The sequence below is a fragment of the Lolium perenne genome, chromosome 5 (genome assembly GCF_019359855.2).
Source record: "Lolium perenne isolate Kyuss_39 chromosome 5, Kyuss_2.0, whole genome shotgun sequence".
NCBI classification, from domain to species: Eukaryota; Viridiplantae; Streptophyta; class Magnoliopsida; order Poales; family Poaceae; genus Lolium; species Lolium perenne.
The window spans coordinates 214,834,556-214,854,004 of record NC_067248.2 but is presented as its reverse complement, the minus strand read 5'-3'; the positions used below and the strand labels follow the sequence as shown (position 1 = coordinate 214,854,004).

The 19,449-nt window shown below is 40.0% G+C and overlaps 1 protein-coding gene across 1 annotated transcript; it reads right to left on the bottom strand.

Annotated features, from left to right (window-relative positions):
- Positions 1–13,578: 13,578 nt before the first annotated feature.
- On the bottom strand, positions 13,579–14,698 carry LOC127301904 (protein MIZU-KUSSEI 1). The gene has a single exon (XM_051332198.2). It carries the CDS (start codon positions 14,590–14,592, stop codon positions 13,828–13,830), a length of 765 nt encoding a protein of 254 aa, XP_051188158.1. The 5' UTR covers positions 14,593–14,698; the 3' UTR covers positions 13,579–13,827.
- Between the last annotated feature and the right edge of the window lie 4,751 nt (positions 14,699–19,449).

Here is a 19,449-nt window from a genome sequence, read left to right as displayed (position 1 = left end):
TGATGTTATCTACATGTTTTATGCACACTTTATGTCATATTCGTGCATTTTCTGGAACTAACCTATTAACAAGATGCCGAAGTGCCAGTTCTGTTTCTCGCTGTTTTTGGTTTCAGAAATCCTAGTAACGAAATATTCTCGGAATCGGACGAAATCAACGCCAAAGATCTTAGAATCCCCGGAAGCATCCAGAACACACGAGAGGGACCAGAGGGGGGGCACAGGCCCACCACACCATACCCTGGCGCGGCCTAGGGGGGGCCCGCGCCCTCCTATGGTTTGGCCAGCCCTTCGACCCTCCTGCGCCGCCTCTTCGCCTATATAAAGCCTCCGTCGCGAAAACCCTGATACGTTCGACGAAAACCACAGAAACCTTCCAGAGCCGCCGCCATCGCGAGGCCAAGATCTGGGGGACAGGAGTCTCTGTTCCGGCACGCTGCCGGAGCGGGGAAGTGCCCCCGGAAGGCTTCTCCATCGACACCGCTGCCATCTCCACCGCCATCTTCATCACCGCTGCTGCTCCCATGAGGAGGGAGTAGTTCTCCATCGAGGCTCGGGGCTGTACCGGTAGCTATGTGGTTCATCTCTCCCATGTACCTCAATACAATAATCTCATGAGCTGCTTTACATGATTGAGATTCATATGAGTTTTGTATCACTACTATCTATGTGCTACTCTAGCAAAGTTATTAAAGTAGTTCTATTCCTCCTGCACGTGTGTAAAGGTGACAGTGTGTGCACCGTGTTAGTACTTGGTTTATGCTATGATCATGATCTCTTGTAGATTGCGAAGTTAACTATTGCTATGATAATATTGATGTGATCTATTCCTCCTACATATGCATGAAGGTGACAGTGTGCATGCTATGTTAGTACTTGGTTTAGTTGTATTGATCTATCTTACACTATAAGGTTACTTAAATATGAACAAATTGTGGAGCTTGTTAACTCCGGCATTGAGGGTTCGTGTAATCCTACGCAATGCGTTCATCATCCAACAAGAGTGTAGAGTATGCATTTATCTGTTCTGTTATGTGATCAATGTTGAGAGTGTCCACTAGTGAAAGTGTAATCCCTAGGCCTTGTTCCTAAATACTGCTGAGTTACTACTGCTTGTTTATCGTTTCACTGTGTTACTACTGCTGCAATACCACCACCATCAACTACACGCCCGCAAGCTATTTTCTGGCACCGTTGCTACTGCTCATACTTATTCATACCACCTGTATTTCACTATCTCTTCGCCGAACTAGTGCACCTATTAGGTGTGTTGGGGACACAAGAGACTTCTTGCTTTGTGGTTGCAGGGTTGCATGAGAGGGATATCTTTGACCTCTTCCTCCCTGAGTTCGATAAACCTTGGGTGATCCACTTAAGGGAAAACTTGCTGCTGTTCTACAAACCTCTGCTCTTGGAGGCCCAACACTGTCTACAGGAAAAGGAGGGGGAAGTAGACATCAAGCTATTTTCTGGCGCCGTTGCCGGGGAGGAAAGGTAAAAGGTACTCACACTCCGGACCTCGGCTACTAAGCTATTTCCCGGCGCCGTAAGTACTCAAAGCTATTTCCTTTAGATCCTGCAATTGCAACTTTTTGTTTCTTGTTTTACACTAGTAAGGCATAATGGAAAACATCTGTGAGCTTTTTATTCTATTTCCTGAGTCAAGACATGAATGGTTTAATGCGAAAATTAAAAAACCCATGGAACATATTAGCATGAATACTTTGAATACAATTGTTGCTAATGATATGGAAAATTCTAAGCTTGGGGAAGCTGGTTTTGATGAGCATGATCTTTTTAGTCCCCCAAGCATTGAGGAGAAAATTTTCTTTGATGATACTTTGCCTCCTATTTATGATGATTATAATGATAGTAGCCTTTTGGTTCCACCTGTTATGGAGGATAAATTTGATTATGAATACAATATGCCTCCTATATTTGATGATGAGAATAATAATGATAGCTACTTTGTTGAATTTGCTCCCACTACAACTAATAAAATTGACTATGCTTATGTTGGGAGTAGTAATAATTTTATGCATGAGACTCATGATAAGAATGCTTTATGTGATAGTTATATTGTTGAGTTTGCTCATGATGCTACCGAAAGTTATTATGAGAGAGGAAAATATGGTTGTAGAAATTTTCATGTTACTAAAACACCTCTCTATGTGCTGAAAATTTTGAAACTACACTTGTTTTATCTTCCTATGCTTGTTACTTTGCTCTTCATGAACTTGTTTATTTACAAGATTCCTATGCATAGGAAGCATGTTAGACTTAAATGTGTTTTGAATTTGCCTCTTGATGCTCTCTTTTGCTTCAAATACTATTTCTTGCGAGTGCATCATTAAAACTGCTGAGCCCATCTTAATGGCTATAAAGAAAGAACTTCTTGGGAGATAACCCATGTGTTATTTTGCTACAGTACTTTGTTTTATATTTGTGTCTTGGAAGTTGTTTACTACTGTAGCAACCTCTCCTTATCTTAGTTTTGTGTTTTGTTGTGCCAAGTGAAGCCTCTAATCGAAGGTTGATACTAGATTTGGATTTCTGCGCAGAAACAGATTTCTATCTGTCACGAATCTGGGCTGTTTTCTCTGTAGAAAAATCAGAAAAATATGCCAATTTACGTGCGTGTTCCTCAGATATGTACGCAACTTTCATTAGTTTTGAGTTTTCTGATCTGAGCAACGGAAGTATTTATTAGAAATTCATCTTTACGGACTGTTCTGTTTTGACAGATTCTGCCTTTTATTTCGCATTGCTTCTTTCGCTGTGTTGGGTGGATTTCTTTGTTCCATTACCTTCCAGTAGCTTTGAGCAATGTCCAGAAGTGATAAGAATGATTGTGTCACCTCTGAACATGTGAGTTTTTAATTATGTACTAACCCCTCTAATGAAGTTTATGAGAAGTTTGGTGTGAAGGAAGTTTTCAAGGGTCAAGAGAGGAGGATGATATACTATGATCAAGAAGAGTGAAAGCTCTAAGCTTGGGGATGCCCCGGTGGTTCACCCCTGCATATTCTAAGAAGACTCAAGCGTCTAAGCTTGGGGATGCCCAAGGCATCCCCTTCTTCATCGACAAATTATCAGGTTCCTTCTCTTGAAACTATATTTTTATTCGGTCACATCTTATGTGCTTTACTTGGAGCGTCTTTATGTTTCTTGTTTTTGTTTTTGTTTGAATAAATGCTTGTGTGGGAGAGAGACACGCTCCGCTGGTTCGTATGAACACATGTGTTCTTAGCTTTTAATATTCATGGCGAAGTTTCTTCTTCGTTAAATTGTTATATGGTTGGAATTGGAAAATGATACATGTAGTAATTGCTATTAATGTCTTGGGTAATGTGATACTTGGCAATTGTTGTGCTCATGTTTAAGCTCTTGCATCATATGCTTTGCACCCATTAATGAAGAAATACATAGAGCATGCTAAAATTTGGTTTGCATATTTGGTTTCTCTAAGGTCTAGATAATTTCTAGTATTGAGTTTGAACAACAAGGAAGATGGTGTAGAGTCTTATAATGTTTACAATATGTCTTTTATGTGAGTTTTGCTGCACCGGTTCATCCTTGTGTTTGTTTCAAATAAGCCTTGCTAGCCTAAACCTTGTATCGAGAGGGATTACTTCTCATGCATCCAAAATACTTGAGCCAACCACTATGCCATTTGTGTCCACCATACCTACCTACTACATGGTATTTCCTGCCATTCCAAAGTAAATTGCTTGAGTGCTACCTTTAAAATTCCATCATTCACCTTTGCAATATATAGCTCATGGGACAAATAGCTTAAAAACTATTGTGGTATTGAATATGTAATTATGCACTTTATCTCTTATTAAGTTGCTTGTTGTGCGATAACCATGTTTACTGGGGACGCCATCAACTATTCCTTGTTGAATTTCATGTGAGTTGCTATGCATGTTCGTCTTGTCTGAAGTAAGAGAGATCTACCACCTTATGGTTAAGCATGCATATTGTTAGAGAAGAACATTGGGCCACTAACTAAAGCCATGATCCATGGTGGAAGTTTCAGTTTTGGACAAACATCCTCAATCTCATATGAGAAAATTATTAATTGTTGTTACGTGCTTATGCATAAAAGAGGAGTCCATTATCTGTTGTCTATGTTGTCCCGGTATGGATGTCTAAGTTGAGAATAATCAATAGCGAGAAATCCAATGCGAGCTTTCTCCTTAGACCTTTGTACAGGCGGCATAGAGGTACCCCATTGTGACACTTGGTTAAAACATGTGCATTGCGATGATCCGGTAGTCCAAGCTAATTAGGACAAGGTGCGGGCACTATTAGTACACTATGCATGAGGCTTGCAACTTATAAGATATAATTTACATGATACATATGCTTTATTACTACCGTTGACAAAATTGTTTCATGTTTTCAAAATCAAAGCTCTAGCACAAATATAGCAATCGATGCTTTTCCTCTATGGAGGACCATTCTTTTACTTTCAATGTTGAGTCAGTTCACCTATTTCTCTCCATCTCTAAGAAGCAAACACTTGTGTGAACTGTGCATTGATTCCTACATATTTGCATATTGCACTTGTTATATTACTCTATGTTGACAATATCCATGAGATATACATGTTATAAGTTGAAAGCAACCGCTGAAACTTAATCTTCTTTTGTGTTGCTTCAACACCTTTACTTTAAATTATTGCTTTATGAGTTAACTCTTATGCAAGACTTATTGATGCTTGTCTTGAAGTGCTATTCATGAAAAGTCTTTGCTTTATGATTCACTTGTTTACTCATGTCATATACATTGTTTTGATCGCTGCATTCACTACATATGCTTTACAAATAGTATGATCAAGGTTATGATGGCATGTCACTCCAGAAATTATCTGTGTTATCGTTTTACCTGCTCGGGACGAGCAGAACTAAGCTTGGGGATGCTGATACGTCTCCGACGTATCGATAATTTCTTATGTTCCATGCCACATTATTGATGTTATCTACATGTTTTATGCACACTTTATGTCATATTCGTGCATTTTCTGGAACTAACCTATTAACAAGATGCTGAAGTGCCAGTTCCTGTTTTCTGCTATTTTTGGTTTCAGAAATCCTAGTAACGAAATATTCTCGGAATCGGACGAAATCAACGCCAAAGATCTTAGAATCCCCGGAAGCATCCAGAACACACGAGAGGGACCAGAGGGGGGGCACAGGCCCACCACACCATACCCTGGCGCGGCCTAGGGGGGGCCCGCGCCCTCCTATGGTTTGGCCAGCCCTTCGACCCTCCTGCGCCGCCTCTTCGCCTATATAAAGCCTCCGTCGCGAAAACCCTGATACGTTCGACGAAAACCACAGAAACCTTCCAGAGCCGCCGCCATCGCGAGGCCAAGATCTGGGGGACAGGAGTCTCTGTTCCGGCACGCTGCCGGAGCGGGGAAGTGCCCCCGGAAGGCTTCTCCATCGACACCGCTGCCATCTCCACCGCCATCTTCATCACCACTGCTGCTCCCATGAGGAGGGAGTAGTTCTCCATCGAGGCTCGGGGCTGTACCGGTAGCTATGTGGTTCATCTCTCCCATGTACCTCAATACAATAATCTCATGAGCTGCTTTACATGATTGAGATTCATATGAGTTTTGTATCACTACTATCTATGTGCTACTCTAGCAAAGTTATTAAAGTAGTTCTATTCCTCCTGCACGTGTGTAAAGGTGACAGTGTGTGCACCGTGTTAGTACTTGGTTTATGCTATGATCATGATCTCTTGTAGATTGCGAAGTTAACTATTGCTATGATAATATTGATGTGATCTATTCCTCCTACATATGCATGAAGGTGACAGTGTGCATGCTATGTTAGTACTTGGTTTAGTTGTATTGATCTATCTTACACTATAAGGTTACTTAAATATGAACAAATTGTGGAGCTTGTTAACTCCGGCATTGAGGGTTCGTGTAATCCTACGCAATGCGTTCATCATCCAACAAGAGTGTAGAGTATGCATTTATCTGTTCTGTTATGTGATCAATGTTGAGAGTGTCCACTAGTGAAAGTGTAATCCCTAGGCCTTGTTCCTAAATACTGCTGAGTTACTACTGCTTGTTTACTGTTTCACTGTGTTACTACTGCTGCAATACCACCACCATCAACTACACGCCCGCAAGCTATTTTCTGGCACCGTTGCTACTGCTCATACTTATTCATACCACCTGTATTTCACTATCTCTTCGCCGAACTAGTGCACCTATTAGGTGTGTTGGGGACACAAGAGACTTCTTGCTTTGTGGTTGCAGGGTTGCATGAGAGGGATATCTTTGACCTCTTCCTCCCTGAGTTCGATAAACCTTGGGTGATCCACTTAAGGGAAAACTTGCTGCTGTTCTACAAACCTCTGCTCTTGGAGGCCCAACACTGTCTACAGGAAAAGGAGGGGGAAGTAGACATCAGCAGCATCAAGAGTCTTACTAGCATAATGAATAACATTCAATTTTTTATCTACTCGCTGTCCAAGAACAGCACCTACAACAAAATCACTAGCATCACACATAATTTCAAAAGGTAAATTCCAATCAGGAGGTTCAACTACAGGAGCAGTTGTTAAGGCTTTCTTTAGAGTTTCAAAAGCTTCCTTACAATCATCATCAAAAACAAATGGTACATCTTTTTGAAAAAGATTAGTAAGAGGCTTTGAAATTTTAGAGAAATCTTTAATACATCTCCTATAAAAACCAGCATGACCAAGAACACTACGAATATCTTAAACATCCCTAGGATAGGGCATCTTCTCAATTGCTTCAACTTTAGCTCTATCAACTTCAATACCTCTCTCAGAAATTTTATGTCCCAATACAATTCCTTCATTAACCATAAAGTGGCATTTTTCCCAATTAAGAACAAGGTTAGTTTCTTCACATCTCTGCAAAACTTTATCAAAATTTTGCAAACAATTATCAAAAGAATTCCCATAGACAGAAAAATCGTCCATGAATACCTCTACAATCTTTTCACAAAAGCCATGAAAAATAGCAGACATGCATCTTTGAAAAGTAGCAGGAGCATTACATAAACCAAAAGGCATACGTCTATAAGCATAAGTTCCATAGGGACAAGTGAAAGTGGTTTTCTCTTGATCTTTAGTTCTAACAACAATTTGTGAAAACCCAGAATAACCATGAAGAAAGCAGAAATGAGTATTTTTAGATAACCTTTCTAGCATTTGATCAATAAAAGGTAAAGGGTAATGATCTTTCTTAGTAACTTTATTAACCTTATGAAAATCAATGCACATTCTATACCCTACAACTACTCTTTGAGTGATGAGCTCATCATTATCATTAGGTACAACAGTTATTTCTCCTTTCTTAGGAACACAATGCGCATGACTAACCCATCTACTATCAGCAATAGGATATATAATACCAGCTTCAAGAAGTTGTAATACCTCATTCCTTACCACATCCTTCATCTTAGGAATTAGACGACGCTGATGTTCAACAACAGGCTTTGCATCATTTTCCATGTTGATGGCATGTTGGCAAATAGAGGGAGAAATCCCTTTCAAGTCATCAAGAGTGAAACCAATAGCTCCTCGGTGTTTCTTCAATATTTCCAATAATCTTTCTTCCTCAAAATTTGAAAGCTTAGCACTAATAATAACAGGATATGTTTTCTTATCATCAATATAAGCATACTCAAGATTATCAGGCAACGGTTTCAAATCAAAAACAGGATCTTCCTTTGGCGGGGGTGTTGTACCTAGATCTTCAACCGGTAAGTCATGTTTAAGAATAGGTTGGCGAAGGAAAATTTCATCAAGCTCATTCCTTTCTTCCCTAAAGACTTCACTCTCATGATCCTCCAAATGTTGCTGCAAAGGATTATTAGGAGCAAGAGCAATAGATGCAAGCTGTTCAACTCTAAAATCATCATAGGCAATTCAGCTTCATAAGGAACTTTGGAAAATTTAGAGAAATTAAACTCATAAGATTCACCAGAAAATTTAGTCACAATTTTTTCTTTCTTGCAATCTATAATAGCTCCACAAGTATTTAGAAAAGGTCTACCAAAAAAGATAGGACAAGTCTTACTAGCAGCAGAACCAAGTACCAAAAAGTCAGCAGGATATTTAATTTTACCACATAGAACTTCCACATCTCGAACAATACCAATAGGAGAGATAGTTTCTCTATTAGCTAGCCGAATAACCACATCAATATCTTCAAGTTCACAAGAACCAATTTCATGCATGATTTTCCTGTAAAGCTCATAAGGAATGGCACTAGTACTTGCACCAATATCGCATAAACCATAATAACAATGTTCACCAATTCTAACAGAGAGCATAGGAACACTGGCTTTCCTAGACTTACTAGGATGTGAAACAATATTAGAAGCATCTTCACAGAAAATGATGTGACCATCTTCTACATTTTCAGTCACAAGGTCTTTAACTATTGCAACAGCAGGTTCAACATTTATTTGCTCCTCAGGTTTTATAGGTTTCTTTGCACTTTTGTTAACCGCACTAGTTATAACAGAATACTCCTTCATTTTAGCAGGAAAATGAATTTTTTCAATATAAGCTTCAGGAAGAATGTGATCTACAGTTTTAACTTCAATACATTTTACCTATAGGTGAATCAGTTTTATCTTTGTAAGGTTCATGATACTTATCAAAATTCTTCCTAGGAAATTCAAAATCAGAGGCAAAAGCTTTATAAAAATTTGCAACAACTTGAGAGTCAAGACCATAAGTAGCACTCATATTTCGAAATTTATCAGTATCCATAAAAGTTTCAATGCATTCATAATCATAATTTATACCTGACTCTCTACCTTTGTCGTTCTCCCATCCTTCAGTATTCTCTTGGATCCGATCAAGAAGGTCCCATTTAAACTCTTCTTTGTTGCACGTGAATGATCCAGAACAAGTAGTATCCAGCAAGGTTTTTTCTTGAAAAGAAAGTCTTGCATAGAAATTATCAATGATGATATTACAAGGAAGCTCATGAATTTGAGCATTAAAGACTTCAATCCCCCCCATGCTTGGGCAATACTCTCTCCATCATGAGGCCAGAAATTATATATGCGGTTTCGGTCTTTGTGAATTTCACTTGGAGGATAAAATTTAGAATAAAATAGAGGCACAATATCCTTCCAATCAAGAGAATTCCCATTCTTCAGCAATTTATACCAATGCGCCGCTTTACCAGACATCGATATAGAGAATAGTTTCTTCCTAACTTCATCCATAGAAATACCTGCACACTTGAATAACCCGCATAATTCATGTAAAAACAGTAAATGATCTCCAGGATGGACAGTTTCATCCCCTTCATAGCGGTTATCCACAACACGTTCAATAATTTTCATAGGTATTTTATATGGAATCTCTTTCTCACCTGGCGGTTTATCCACTACCTTTGCAGTAGTAATAGATTTTCCAAATAGGAATTCAAGAGAATATCTCTCCATAATGAATTATAGCAGCAGGCAAAAATAAAAACAGCACGTACAGTAAAAGTTTTCCTTACCAATTCCACTTACCAATAGCGCTTCACTCCCCGGCAACGGCGCCGAAAAATAGTCTTGATGACCCACAAGTATAGGGGGTGTATCGTAGTACTTTCGATAAATAAGAGTATCGAACCCAACGAGGAGCAGAAGGTGTTGACAAGTAGTTTCGATGAAGGATTCACTGTAAATGCTCACAGACAAGTTTTCGGGAGGTTTTGATATAGCAGATAAATAAAATACAAGTAAGTAAAATGCGAGAGTAATAATTGCAGCGAGTGGCCCAATCCTTTTTAGCACAAAGGATAAGCCGGTTTGTTTACTTATGATGACCAAACTTTCTTGAGGACACACATGAATTTAGTCTAGTGCTTTCGCTTCATATAGTTGATTAATCTTCATTGTTTTGATAAGTGTTGTGTGGGTGAACCTATGCTAATGCACCACCCTTCCTAGGACTAATACATACTTGTGATTAAAATCCTTGCAAGCATCCGCAAATACAAGAAAGTAATTAAGATAAATCTAACCACAACCTTAAACTCTGAGATCCTGCTATCCCTCATGCATCGATATACCAACGGGGGTTCAGGTTGCTGTCTCTCCGGCAACCCCACAATTAGCAAACGAATACAAGATGCATTCCCCTAGGCCCATAAAGGTGAAGTATCATGTAGTCGACGTTCACATGACACCACTAGAAGAATAACACCACAACTTAAATATCAAACCATTAAATATTACTCAACATAGTTCACTACTAACATTTAGACTTCACCCATGTCCTCAAGAACTAAACGAACTACTCACAAGACATCATATGGAACATGATCAGAGGTGATATGATGATGAATAACAATCTGAACATAAACCTTGGTTCAATGGTTTCACTCAATAGCATCAATAACAAGGAGTAATCAATACCGGGAGAGTTTCCCCTATGAAATAATCAAGATTCAACCCTAGATGTTACAGCGGAGACGAGGTGTAGCGGTGGAGATGATGGTGTCGGCGGTGGAGATGATGATGACGATGATCCCAATGAAGTCCAGCTCGATGACGGTGATGATGGTGACGATTTCCCCCTCCGGGAGGGAATTTCCCCGGCAGATTTCAGCCTGCCGGAGAGCTCTTTTCTCTCTGGTGTTTTTCCACCCCGCAGAGGCGGCTGTATCTCTCCTCGATGATCCCCCGCACCTTAGGGTTTTTGGGAGATGAAGTACGCGAAAGGGAGATGGCCGAGGGGGGTCGTGGGCCCCCTCCCCACATGGCGGCGCGCTAGGCCTGGTGGCCGCGCCGGCCTATGTGGAGGGCCCATGGTGGCCCTCCTCGGCCTCCCCTTCTGGCTGGCTCCCTCATTTGGAAAAATAGGAGCTTCGGTATATCTTCCGTCAATTGTTGATCTTCAGAAATATTGTATCCTGACGGTGCTTTTTCCAGCAGAATCCTGACTCCGGTGAGTAATTCTCCAATAATCATGAAACATGCAAAATAGGTGAAATAACATAAGTATCATCTCTAAATATGAAATATATCAATGAATAACAGTAAATTATGATATAAAATAGTGATGCAAAATGGACGTATCACTCCTCTCGGGTCGCCCGTTCCATGTCGTCCTCTCCTGTTGCTCCCCATAGCCTCGTTGCTTCCCTCCTAAGATCGTTGTGCCACTTGTTGGGCCTTCCTAGCCTCCCGCCAGAGGCCCAACTGCATGGCACCGGCACCTACTTGCCTCACCTCGCTGGAGGAACTAAGCGTCGCATCTCACATGCCGCTCTCCATTGCCTACCTTGTTAAGGGAGGGAAAATCGTTTTACCCACTATGGGGTGGTCTCCTTTGTTGGCGACTCTCTGAAAATAAAACATGTTGAAGGAATTTGTAGTCTACTAGCGAAGGAAGCCAAAAGGTATAACCCCTATAGGAAACCCATCTAAACAGCGCCTGCAGGGAGCGCTATGAGCCTACAAAAATCCAACCTACCTTAATCGTGCTTAATATAAATATATAGAAGAAATATATTTTAAAAATTTCCATATGTTCTCCAAACTTTTTTTGTAGTTTGTGAAATTTGTTCAACTATGTACATAAAATGTTTAGATATAAAAAAAATTAGCATTATAAATGTGTCCATATATCAGAAAAGTTAATATGTTATACAAGTTCCGCCTCCGTTGCGAGCATAAGTAGTTATTCTTGTTGTGTGCCAAAAGTACAATATCGCCACTAAGATAAAAAAATATATCTATTAGCAGTAGGAAAAGGAATATCACTTGAATATTTTAATAAAGTTTATGGTCTGAGCAAGAGTTTGGAAGAAGAGACATGGTACATCGAGAACAATAGGATCCCACATATATTTCGCTATTACTAGCATATCCCCACAGAATCAAAAGCACAAAATCAAGAACATAGTTTTTGATGATAACCTTTTTTGTATTGATCATCAGCTTTATGAAAACCCAACAATTACATTAGAGTTCTCAAAAAATCAACATAAAAATTTGATAGTTCAACAAAAGATCAGAGGCCCAATTAAAACATCAGTTAAGAAGTAGCCATAACGGCTAAATAATTCTTGAGATGTTGGAGGATGACGTTTGGAGAGGAGATGCGACTTGTAGGTGGCGATCAAGGCGCAATCAGTGAAGAAAGTATATTGAGGGGACATATTCAAGAAAGAACGGGTTTTTCTACACACAAAACTTAGAAAGTTGTATTTATTACATTTTGATTGGTCTCTCTATGTGTGCACATTGACATAGTTGTGAAATCAACGAGGAGGAAGCTCCTAGAGAAGCTTTCGAGCTTGACTCTTATATTTCCAAAAATATCTCATACAATAGTAGGTCCCCCCTCATATGAGTAGAGTAGGTTGACCGGTTAAGGAACTTACCAGCAACATAGATTTAAACTTTGTTTCTTACCCAGTTCTTTCTTGGCGTGTTTTTTCTTGCCTGAATTGCTATACTAAAATGTTAGCACATATGAATTTACCATGCCAACAACCAAATTAAGAAAGAAGAAAAATCATATAACACACATAAAGACACAATGTGATGTAATGGGGAGCTCAAGCTCTTTCTGGATTTAGATGGGAGAAAACCACCATGTGGGAATGAAAAAAAACATGAGGGAAAGAAGAAGCGGGCATGGATGGGCACGTGGAGGTCATGTAAAAAATACATGCCACATCATCGAGAAAATCGGTTGTGGTAGTGTATGTGACAAAATTTACCAGATTTCAAAAGATGAAGAACCAAAGATATATGAAAAGTGTAAAAGTGAACTTGCGAATAGTGTTTACGAGGAACTAGACACTATTGATATAGTAGAAGCGGGACTTGACGTGATAAGGATCGAACTCCGGTCGTTGGGGTGCGCCACTGCGACCCCAACCACTAGGCTATGCTCACGTCGTCAAATCATCCGGGAAGAGATCATGACCTGATATGATGCGGAATTCCATATGATGCAAGCCCACAGAGAGGCCGGAGGGTAGTACCATACGAAGCTGGAAAGTTAATGCTGGACACCTAGTTCTTACCACCAGTCGAACACCAAACACTAACAGCACCTCATCATAGACATTCTCATTAAGCAAGATCGTGCATTGTGGCCCAGCATGCAAGCATGGACTACACTAGACACATAGGTTGCCCATGCATCTTGAAAGATGAAGAGCCCCACGTACTGAAGACGTGATTGCCTTTCGGTTTCAGGACCAAGGGCGATGCATCGACCTGTCACGCTGGATTGATGCTGATCGATAGCTACTTGTTCTTGCTGCATGTAGGAAATTAAAAGTTGAGTACATTACACTCTAGCTAGGGTCAGAAGTTTCTTGTACTGCAGTTAGGACACCCCTATGTTTCAGTTACGGAACAACTTTCCCTAAGCAAAATAAACCTGATTTCAGATGACTTTGCTTGCCACTCGATCTTGGGGCACTAGCTCACAATTAAATGTTGATATTGTGGTGTGATCCCTCATATTCAACAGATGATGGATGGGCCAATACTAGGTTCGATCGATGACCAGTTAGTAAAAATTGGCATTGCCAGAAACATATAAATTTCAATCAACTACATTAACTTGCAACGTCAATTCGATCACCATGTGACGTGGTACAAAATTACTTGTCTACCATGGAGATAGATACACATTCAACTTGCTAAAATTATACTCTCTCTATATATGGTCCAGTATATCGTGGAACGTACCTCTGATCTGAGGGTATCCAAATCCGAATTCCAAAACGAGTAGGAAAATGAAGTATATATATGCATGAGATGAATTACTCGTCTTTAATTACTTTGCTCATTTCATCCTCACTAGGAAAATGCTCAGCTCCGGCGCGCTGCCGTCGTCGCCGCCCCTACTGTCGGAGGGGACGCCGCCCTCGTGGGGGTTGATCATGTAGAACGCCTCCGAATCCTTGGAGCCGACGACGCGCTCGACTCGTGCGCGCACGTACGTGAGCTCCCCGTCCGGGCCCGCGGGCACGCCGCCCTCCTGCTCGGGCGCGGCCGGCAGCACGCCAGCACCCATGGACACGCCGCGCAGCAGGCGCATCACGTGGCGCTCGTCGTCGGAGGCCTCCTTCCGGCGGATGGAGTAGCCGGCCTTGCGTCCGTTGCAGAACACGGCCCAGACGTACTCCTCCACGAGCCGGCGTCGCGCGCTGCGGGTGTCGCTCTCCAGCGCGAGCTTCACCACCCCGGACGCGATCTCCTTGTGCAGCGCGCTCGTCAACATGGGCAGCTCGATGAGGAACACCGGCGGCGCGCGGGTGTCCTCGTGGATGGCCAGGCTCACGCGGCCGCGGCGGTGCCCGAACAGCGTCACCGTGGTGGCGTGGTCGGCGAGGAGCGCCCGGTTGTGCTTGCCGAGAAGCGCCACCATCTTGCACCCGGACGACAGCATCGGCATGAGCTTGAACATCTTGAAGATCCCTCCATGGCCACCCCCTGATCCTCCTCTGCCGCCGCCGCCGCCAGCGCTGTCTGCGATCTTCGACCGGCGCCCGTTGGTGGACGGCCGGAGCAGCGACCGGAGACTGGGGCCGTCGATGAAAGACGGCATTGACGAGTGAGGTAGAGCCTAGCTCGCGGTACTTACCAAGTTGGTGCAGTGATGCTTTTCTCTTAAGCAAAGGGGCTTCGCTTCTCATGTGAATATATAGCCAGCCATTGTGTCGAGGGAACCGGAGCTTGAAGAGGTTGGATGGTCGTTATTGCGACGAGGACGTAGAACTTCTGATGCCGTAAATTATATATGAAAACTTGTTCGAAATTGTATATGGTAATCCGAGATTGAATATATATTGTATATTCCTCTTGAATTCTTCTTGGTTCTAATTCTTCAAAAATTAAAATAAAACACAAAATAAATATAAAGAAATAAAACAATACAAATTAAAAAGAAACCAGATTTAGGGGGGGGGGGGGGGGGCTAAACCCAAAACCTGCGGAGGCCTTTAGTCGCGGTTGGCCAGGAGAACCACGACTAAAGGTCCTCCGCCCCGACGGATGGCTGGAGCCCACGTGGACGGACCTTTAGTCGCGGTTTAAGCAACCCCGACTAAAGGGGGGCTTTAGTCCCGCATATTTAATCCCGGTTGCGCAACCGGGATTAGTGGCAGTTGCGAACCGGGATTAAAGGCCCTTTTTCTACCAGTGATACTTAACGACCCTAAAAACACACTGTTAAATAACTTACGTAAAAAAATCATGGACGATGCAAGCATTGGGTAATTATTATCAAGGATCGTTATAACAAAGGTAAAGATTTTATATTTTTTACGAAACTAAGAACTTACTGTGAAAATTATCAGGTAAATTGCTGGAAAAAATAAAAGTAAAAGTAATGTGAAAGGAGAAAAAGAAATCCCATGTCACTGTTCATGTGTGGCACTGTTCATCCGCGCATGAACAATAACCTAGGGGCTTCTCGTGAGAGCAAACTGGGTCGGCTTTTATATATAGTATATATAATTCTTCAAAATTAAAATAAAACAAAAAATAAATATAAAGAAATAAAACAATACAAATTAAAAAGAAGCCAGATTTAGGGGGGCTAAACCTGCGGAGGCCTTTAGTCGCGGTTGGCCAGGAGAACCACGACTAAAGGTCCTCCGCCCCGACGGACGGCTGGCGCCCACGTGGACGGACCTTTAGTCGCGGTTCATAAGCAACCGCGACTAAAGGGGTGGGGGGGCCTTCAGTCCCGCATATTTAATCCCGGTTGCGCAACCGGGATTAGTGGCAATTGCGAACCGGGATTAAAGGCCCTTTTTCTACCAGTGATACTTAACGACCCTAAAAACACACTGTTAAATAGCTTACGTAAAAAAATCATGGACGATGCAAGCATTGGGTAATTATTATCAAGGATCGTTATGACAAAGGTAAAGATTTTATATTTTTAAGAAACTAAGAACTTACTGTGAAAATTATCAGGTAAATTGCTGGAACAAAAATAAAAGTAAAAGTAATGTGAAAGGAGAAAAAAAAATCCCATGACACTGTTCATGTGTGGCACTGTTCATCCGCGCATGAACAGTACCCCTAGGGGCTTCTCGTGAGAGCAAACTGGGTCGGCTTTTATATATAGTATATATGTGCATCGTGGGGGAGCCTCATCGAACTCATCGTTTGCCTGTGTTTTAGAGCTCAGTCCCCCGGATTTTTCTTTCCTACCGGTCGAGTGATTTTTTATTTGTTCCTGTAAATCTTATTTTCCTTGTTTTTTCACAATCCATTTTTAAAGAAATCATTTGTCTCTTCTTTCTTCGTGTTTGCACTTTTAGGAAATGTGCTATGATATGTTTTTGTTCTTTTCTTTGTATGTTTTGGCTTTTCAAAAGATAAAATCGTTTGTTCTATAAATGTGCAACTAGTGTTTTTGTAAGGTGCAATCTGGTATTTAAATATACAAAATGATTTCTTATACCCCCTCCATCCTATGAAAGATTTCTTAGATATGTCTAAATTTAGATGTACCTAGACACAAAAAATGTTTTGACAAGTGATTTTCGTTTTAAAGCGTTAATTGTAAAATGTGCAACCTAAAAGTTATTCCTCAAACATTTATTATATTTTTATTGCATTTATGTTTCCATTTTTTATTTTTCTCAGTAAAAGTTGTGTGTTTTTAATATGGCAATGTTTTATTGTGTCGCTGAATTTATTTTCCTATGTTGCCAGACTGAAATATGAAACAATCCTAGCCAACCAAAACGTATACGTAAGCACAATCAGTAAAGCACTTCTATTATGTTGCTACTTAATTATGGTAACACTCGATGAAGCTTCCATTACCAAATATGTTACGACAAAAATATGATGGAATGTGTTGAAATGTTTAGGAATATCGAAATACTCCATCATCTAGAGTAAAGACTATATGTGATCTTTATCTTTGTTGAATTCCACTACGAGGCATATAAAAAGCATAGCCAATCCTCATATTTGGAGGTCCTCGGGAGAAACTAGAAGATAGGGACCTTAATATAAACATAAACATAATAATCAATATATATATATATTCACCAATAAATATTTTTTTTCAATAAAAAGTAATAATAATATCAAATAGTTTATACATGTTACCGTAAAAGTTTCTTCTAAGATGCAAAGTCATTTAAGTGGATAATGATATCAATTTCATCCGAGGATTTCATCTCAATGCATAAAGTTCCAAAACTATTTAAAATCTCTTGAGGCATTACGTACTTCAAATGTTTCTTCAACAACTTCAACTTAATTTTTTAAAATGATAACACGATTAGGGAGGCAGTGAAATTTGGTTGATTTGGCGAAGTAAAAAATCGAAAAAAATTAAGGCAAACATTGGTCGATCCAGCAAAGTCAACTACACAAGAATTAACTCAAACAAGACCACTTGTCTCAACATGACATGAACAATCTAGATAGAAAGTTTTTGCACATTTATTATTACCATCTTTTACTTGTGAACCAACTAATGACTTCAAGATTGTTGAAGTCATTAAACCCAAAGATAGAAAGTTTAAATTGATAACACAATTAGGGATGGTTTCCCAATCGAGTTTTACCAAAAGTTTTGGTGGTTAATTTCGAATGATCTTTTCTTACTTTTTCAAGATTTTTTTGACAATAAAATAGATATATCTAGGCTTAATTATGGAACTATCATCTTGATAGCTAAAGGTTTGGGGGCAGATAAAATTCAGATGTATAGACCGATTTGTGTTTTAAATGTGTTGTTCAATTTTTTGCAAAAGTGATGAATAATCGAGCTATCCTCGTATCTAAGGAGCTGATTTCAAAAATACAATCAGCTTTTATAAAAGGTAGATTTATTTTGGATAGTTTGGTAGTTTTGCATGAGACGATGCATTATATCCATAAGAAAAAAGGTTCAGGGGTCCTTTTTAAGGTTGATTTCAAAAAAGCTTATGATAAAATTAATTGGAACTTTATGTTTGCAGTGTTGGAAATGAAGGGGTTCCCAACAAAGTTTGTAGAGTTAACTAAGAAAGTGGTAAAAAATGTAAAGTTAATGTCATGGTTAATGACAAGGTTGGACCTTATTTTCTCACTAGAAAAAGGCTTGAGACAGGGGGATCCGTTCTCCGCAATTCTTTTTAATATAGCTGCTGATGTTCTGGCTACTCTGGTGTCAAGAGCACTGGACCAAGGTTTCATTGCTGGGCTTATTCCGGAAATGTATGAAGGGGGTCTTTCCTTGTTACAATATGCAGAAGATAAAATTATTATATTTTGAAGACAGTTTGGAAAATGCTAGGAATTTAAAAGTTATTTTGTGTACTTTTGAACTTTTGACGGGTCTGAAAATAAACTTCATGAAAAGTGAAGTCTACTATTTTAGTTCAGCCAATGAGAGGCAAGATAAATATGCATATATATTCACTTGCAAATCCGGGGTTGTACCTTTTAATTACTTAGGTATGCCTTTACATTATAAAAAGCTTAGTAGAATTGATTGGAAACCAGTTGAGGAGAAGGTAGAGAGAAAATGCCCTAGCAGGGTGGTTTACTGTCTTTTGGAGGTAGAATTATTTTAACCGAGACCTGTTTGAGCAATGTACCAGGTTTTATGATGTCTTTCTTTCGAGTTCCTAAAGGTGTTTTGAAGCACTTTGATTTATTTAGGGCACGGGTGCTATGGTAAGAAAAAGACGGGGTTAGAAAATACCACCTTGTTAAATGTGCGGATGTTTGTCAATCTATAGACCAGGGAGGTATGGATCTTACTAATTTAGATGTTAAGAATATAAGTCTTCTTTGTAAATGGTTGTGGAGTTTAGAGAATGAAGAAGGGATTTGGCAAAGGTTCTAAAGTTTAAGTATTTGAAAAAAGGAACCCTTACTCAGTATAGGAAGTATATAGGTTGTTCACAGTTTTGGTCTGGTTTGATGGAATTTAAGCATATTTTTTATAGTTGTTGCAAAAGGATTCTGGGAGATGGGTGTAAAACAAGGTTTTGGGAAGATGTGTGGGTTGGAGAAAAACCATTGTGTGTGGTATTTCCAAGGCTTTACAATTTGACTTTTACTCACGAGATTACAGTAGCTAATTAAGGTGTTTGCTCAAGAATTCAATTGCATTCGTTTTAGAAGATGTTTATATGGCGAATCCCTGGAAATGTGGAACAAGCTTTTAGATATATGTAGAAGAACTAATCTAACCGAGGAACCTGATAGAGTTAGCTGGACTTTAACTCAATCTGGGGTTTTTTCAGTTAAATCTCTTTACACTTATTTGATAGCTTGGCATATTTTATTCCCGTACAAAATGATTTGGAGGATGAATATACCTCTTAAAGTCAAAGCTTTTATTTATATGATTGTGAAGGATAGAATCTTAACCAAGAATAACTTGGCTAAGAAAGGTTGAAAAGGGAGTATCTTATGTGAGTTCTGTGGTGGTAATGAA

Coding starts and splice junctions, on each gene's coding strand:
- LOC127301904 (XM_051332198.2), bottom strand. CDS start 14,592: ATGCCGTCTTTCATCGACGGCCCCAGTCTCCGGTCGCTGCTCCGGCCG.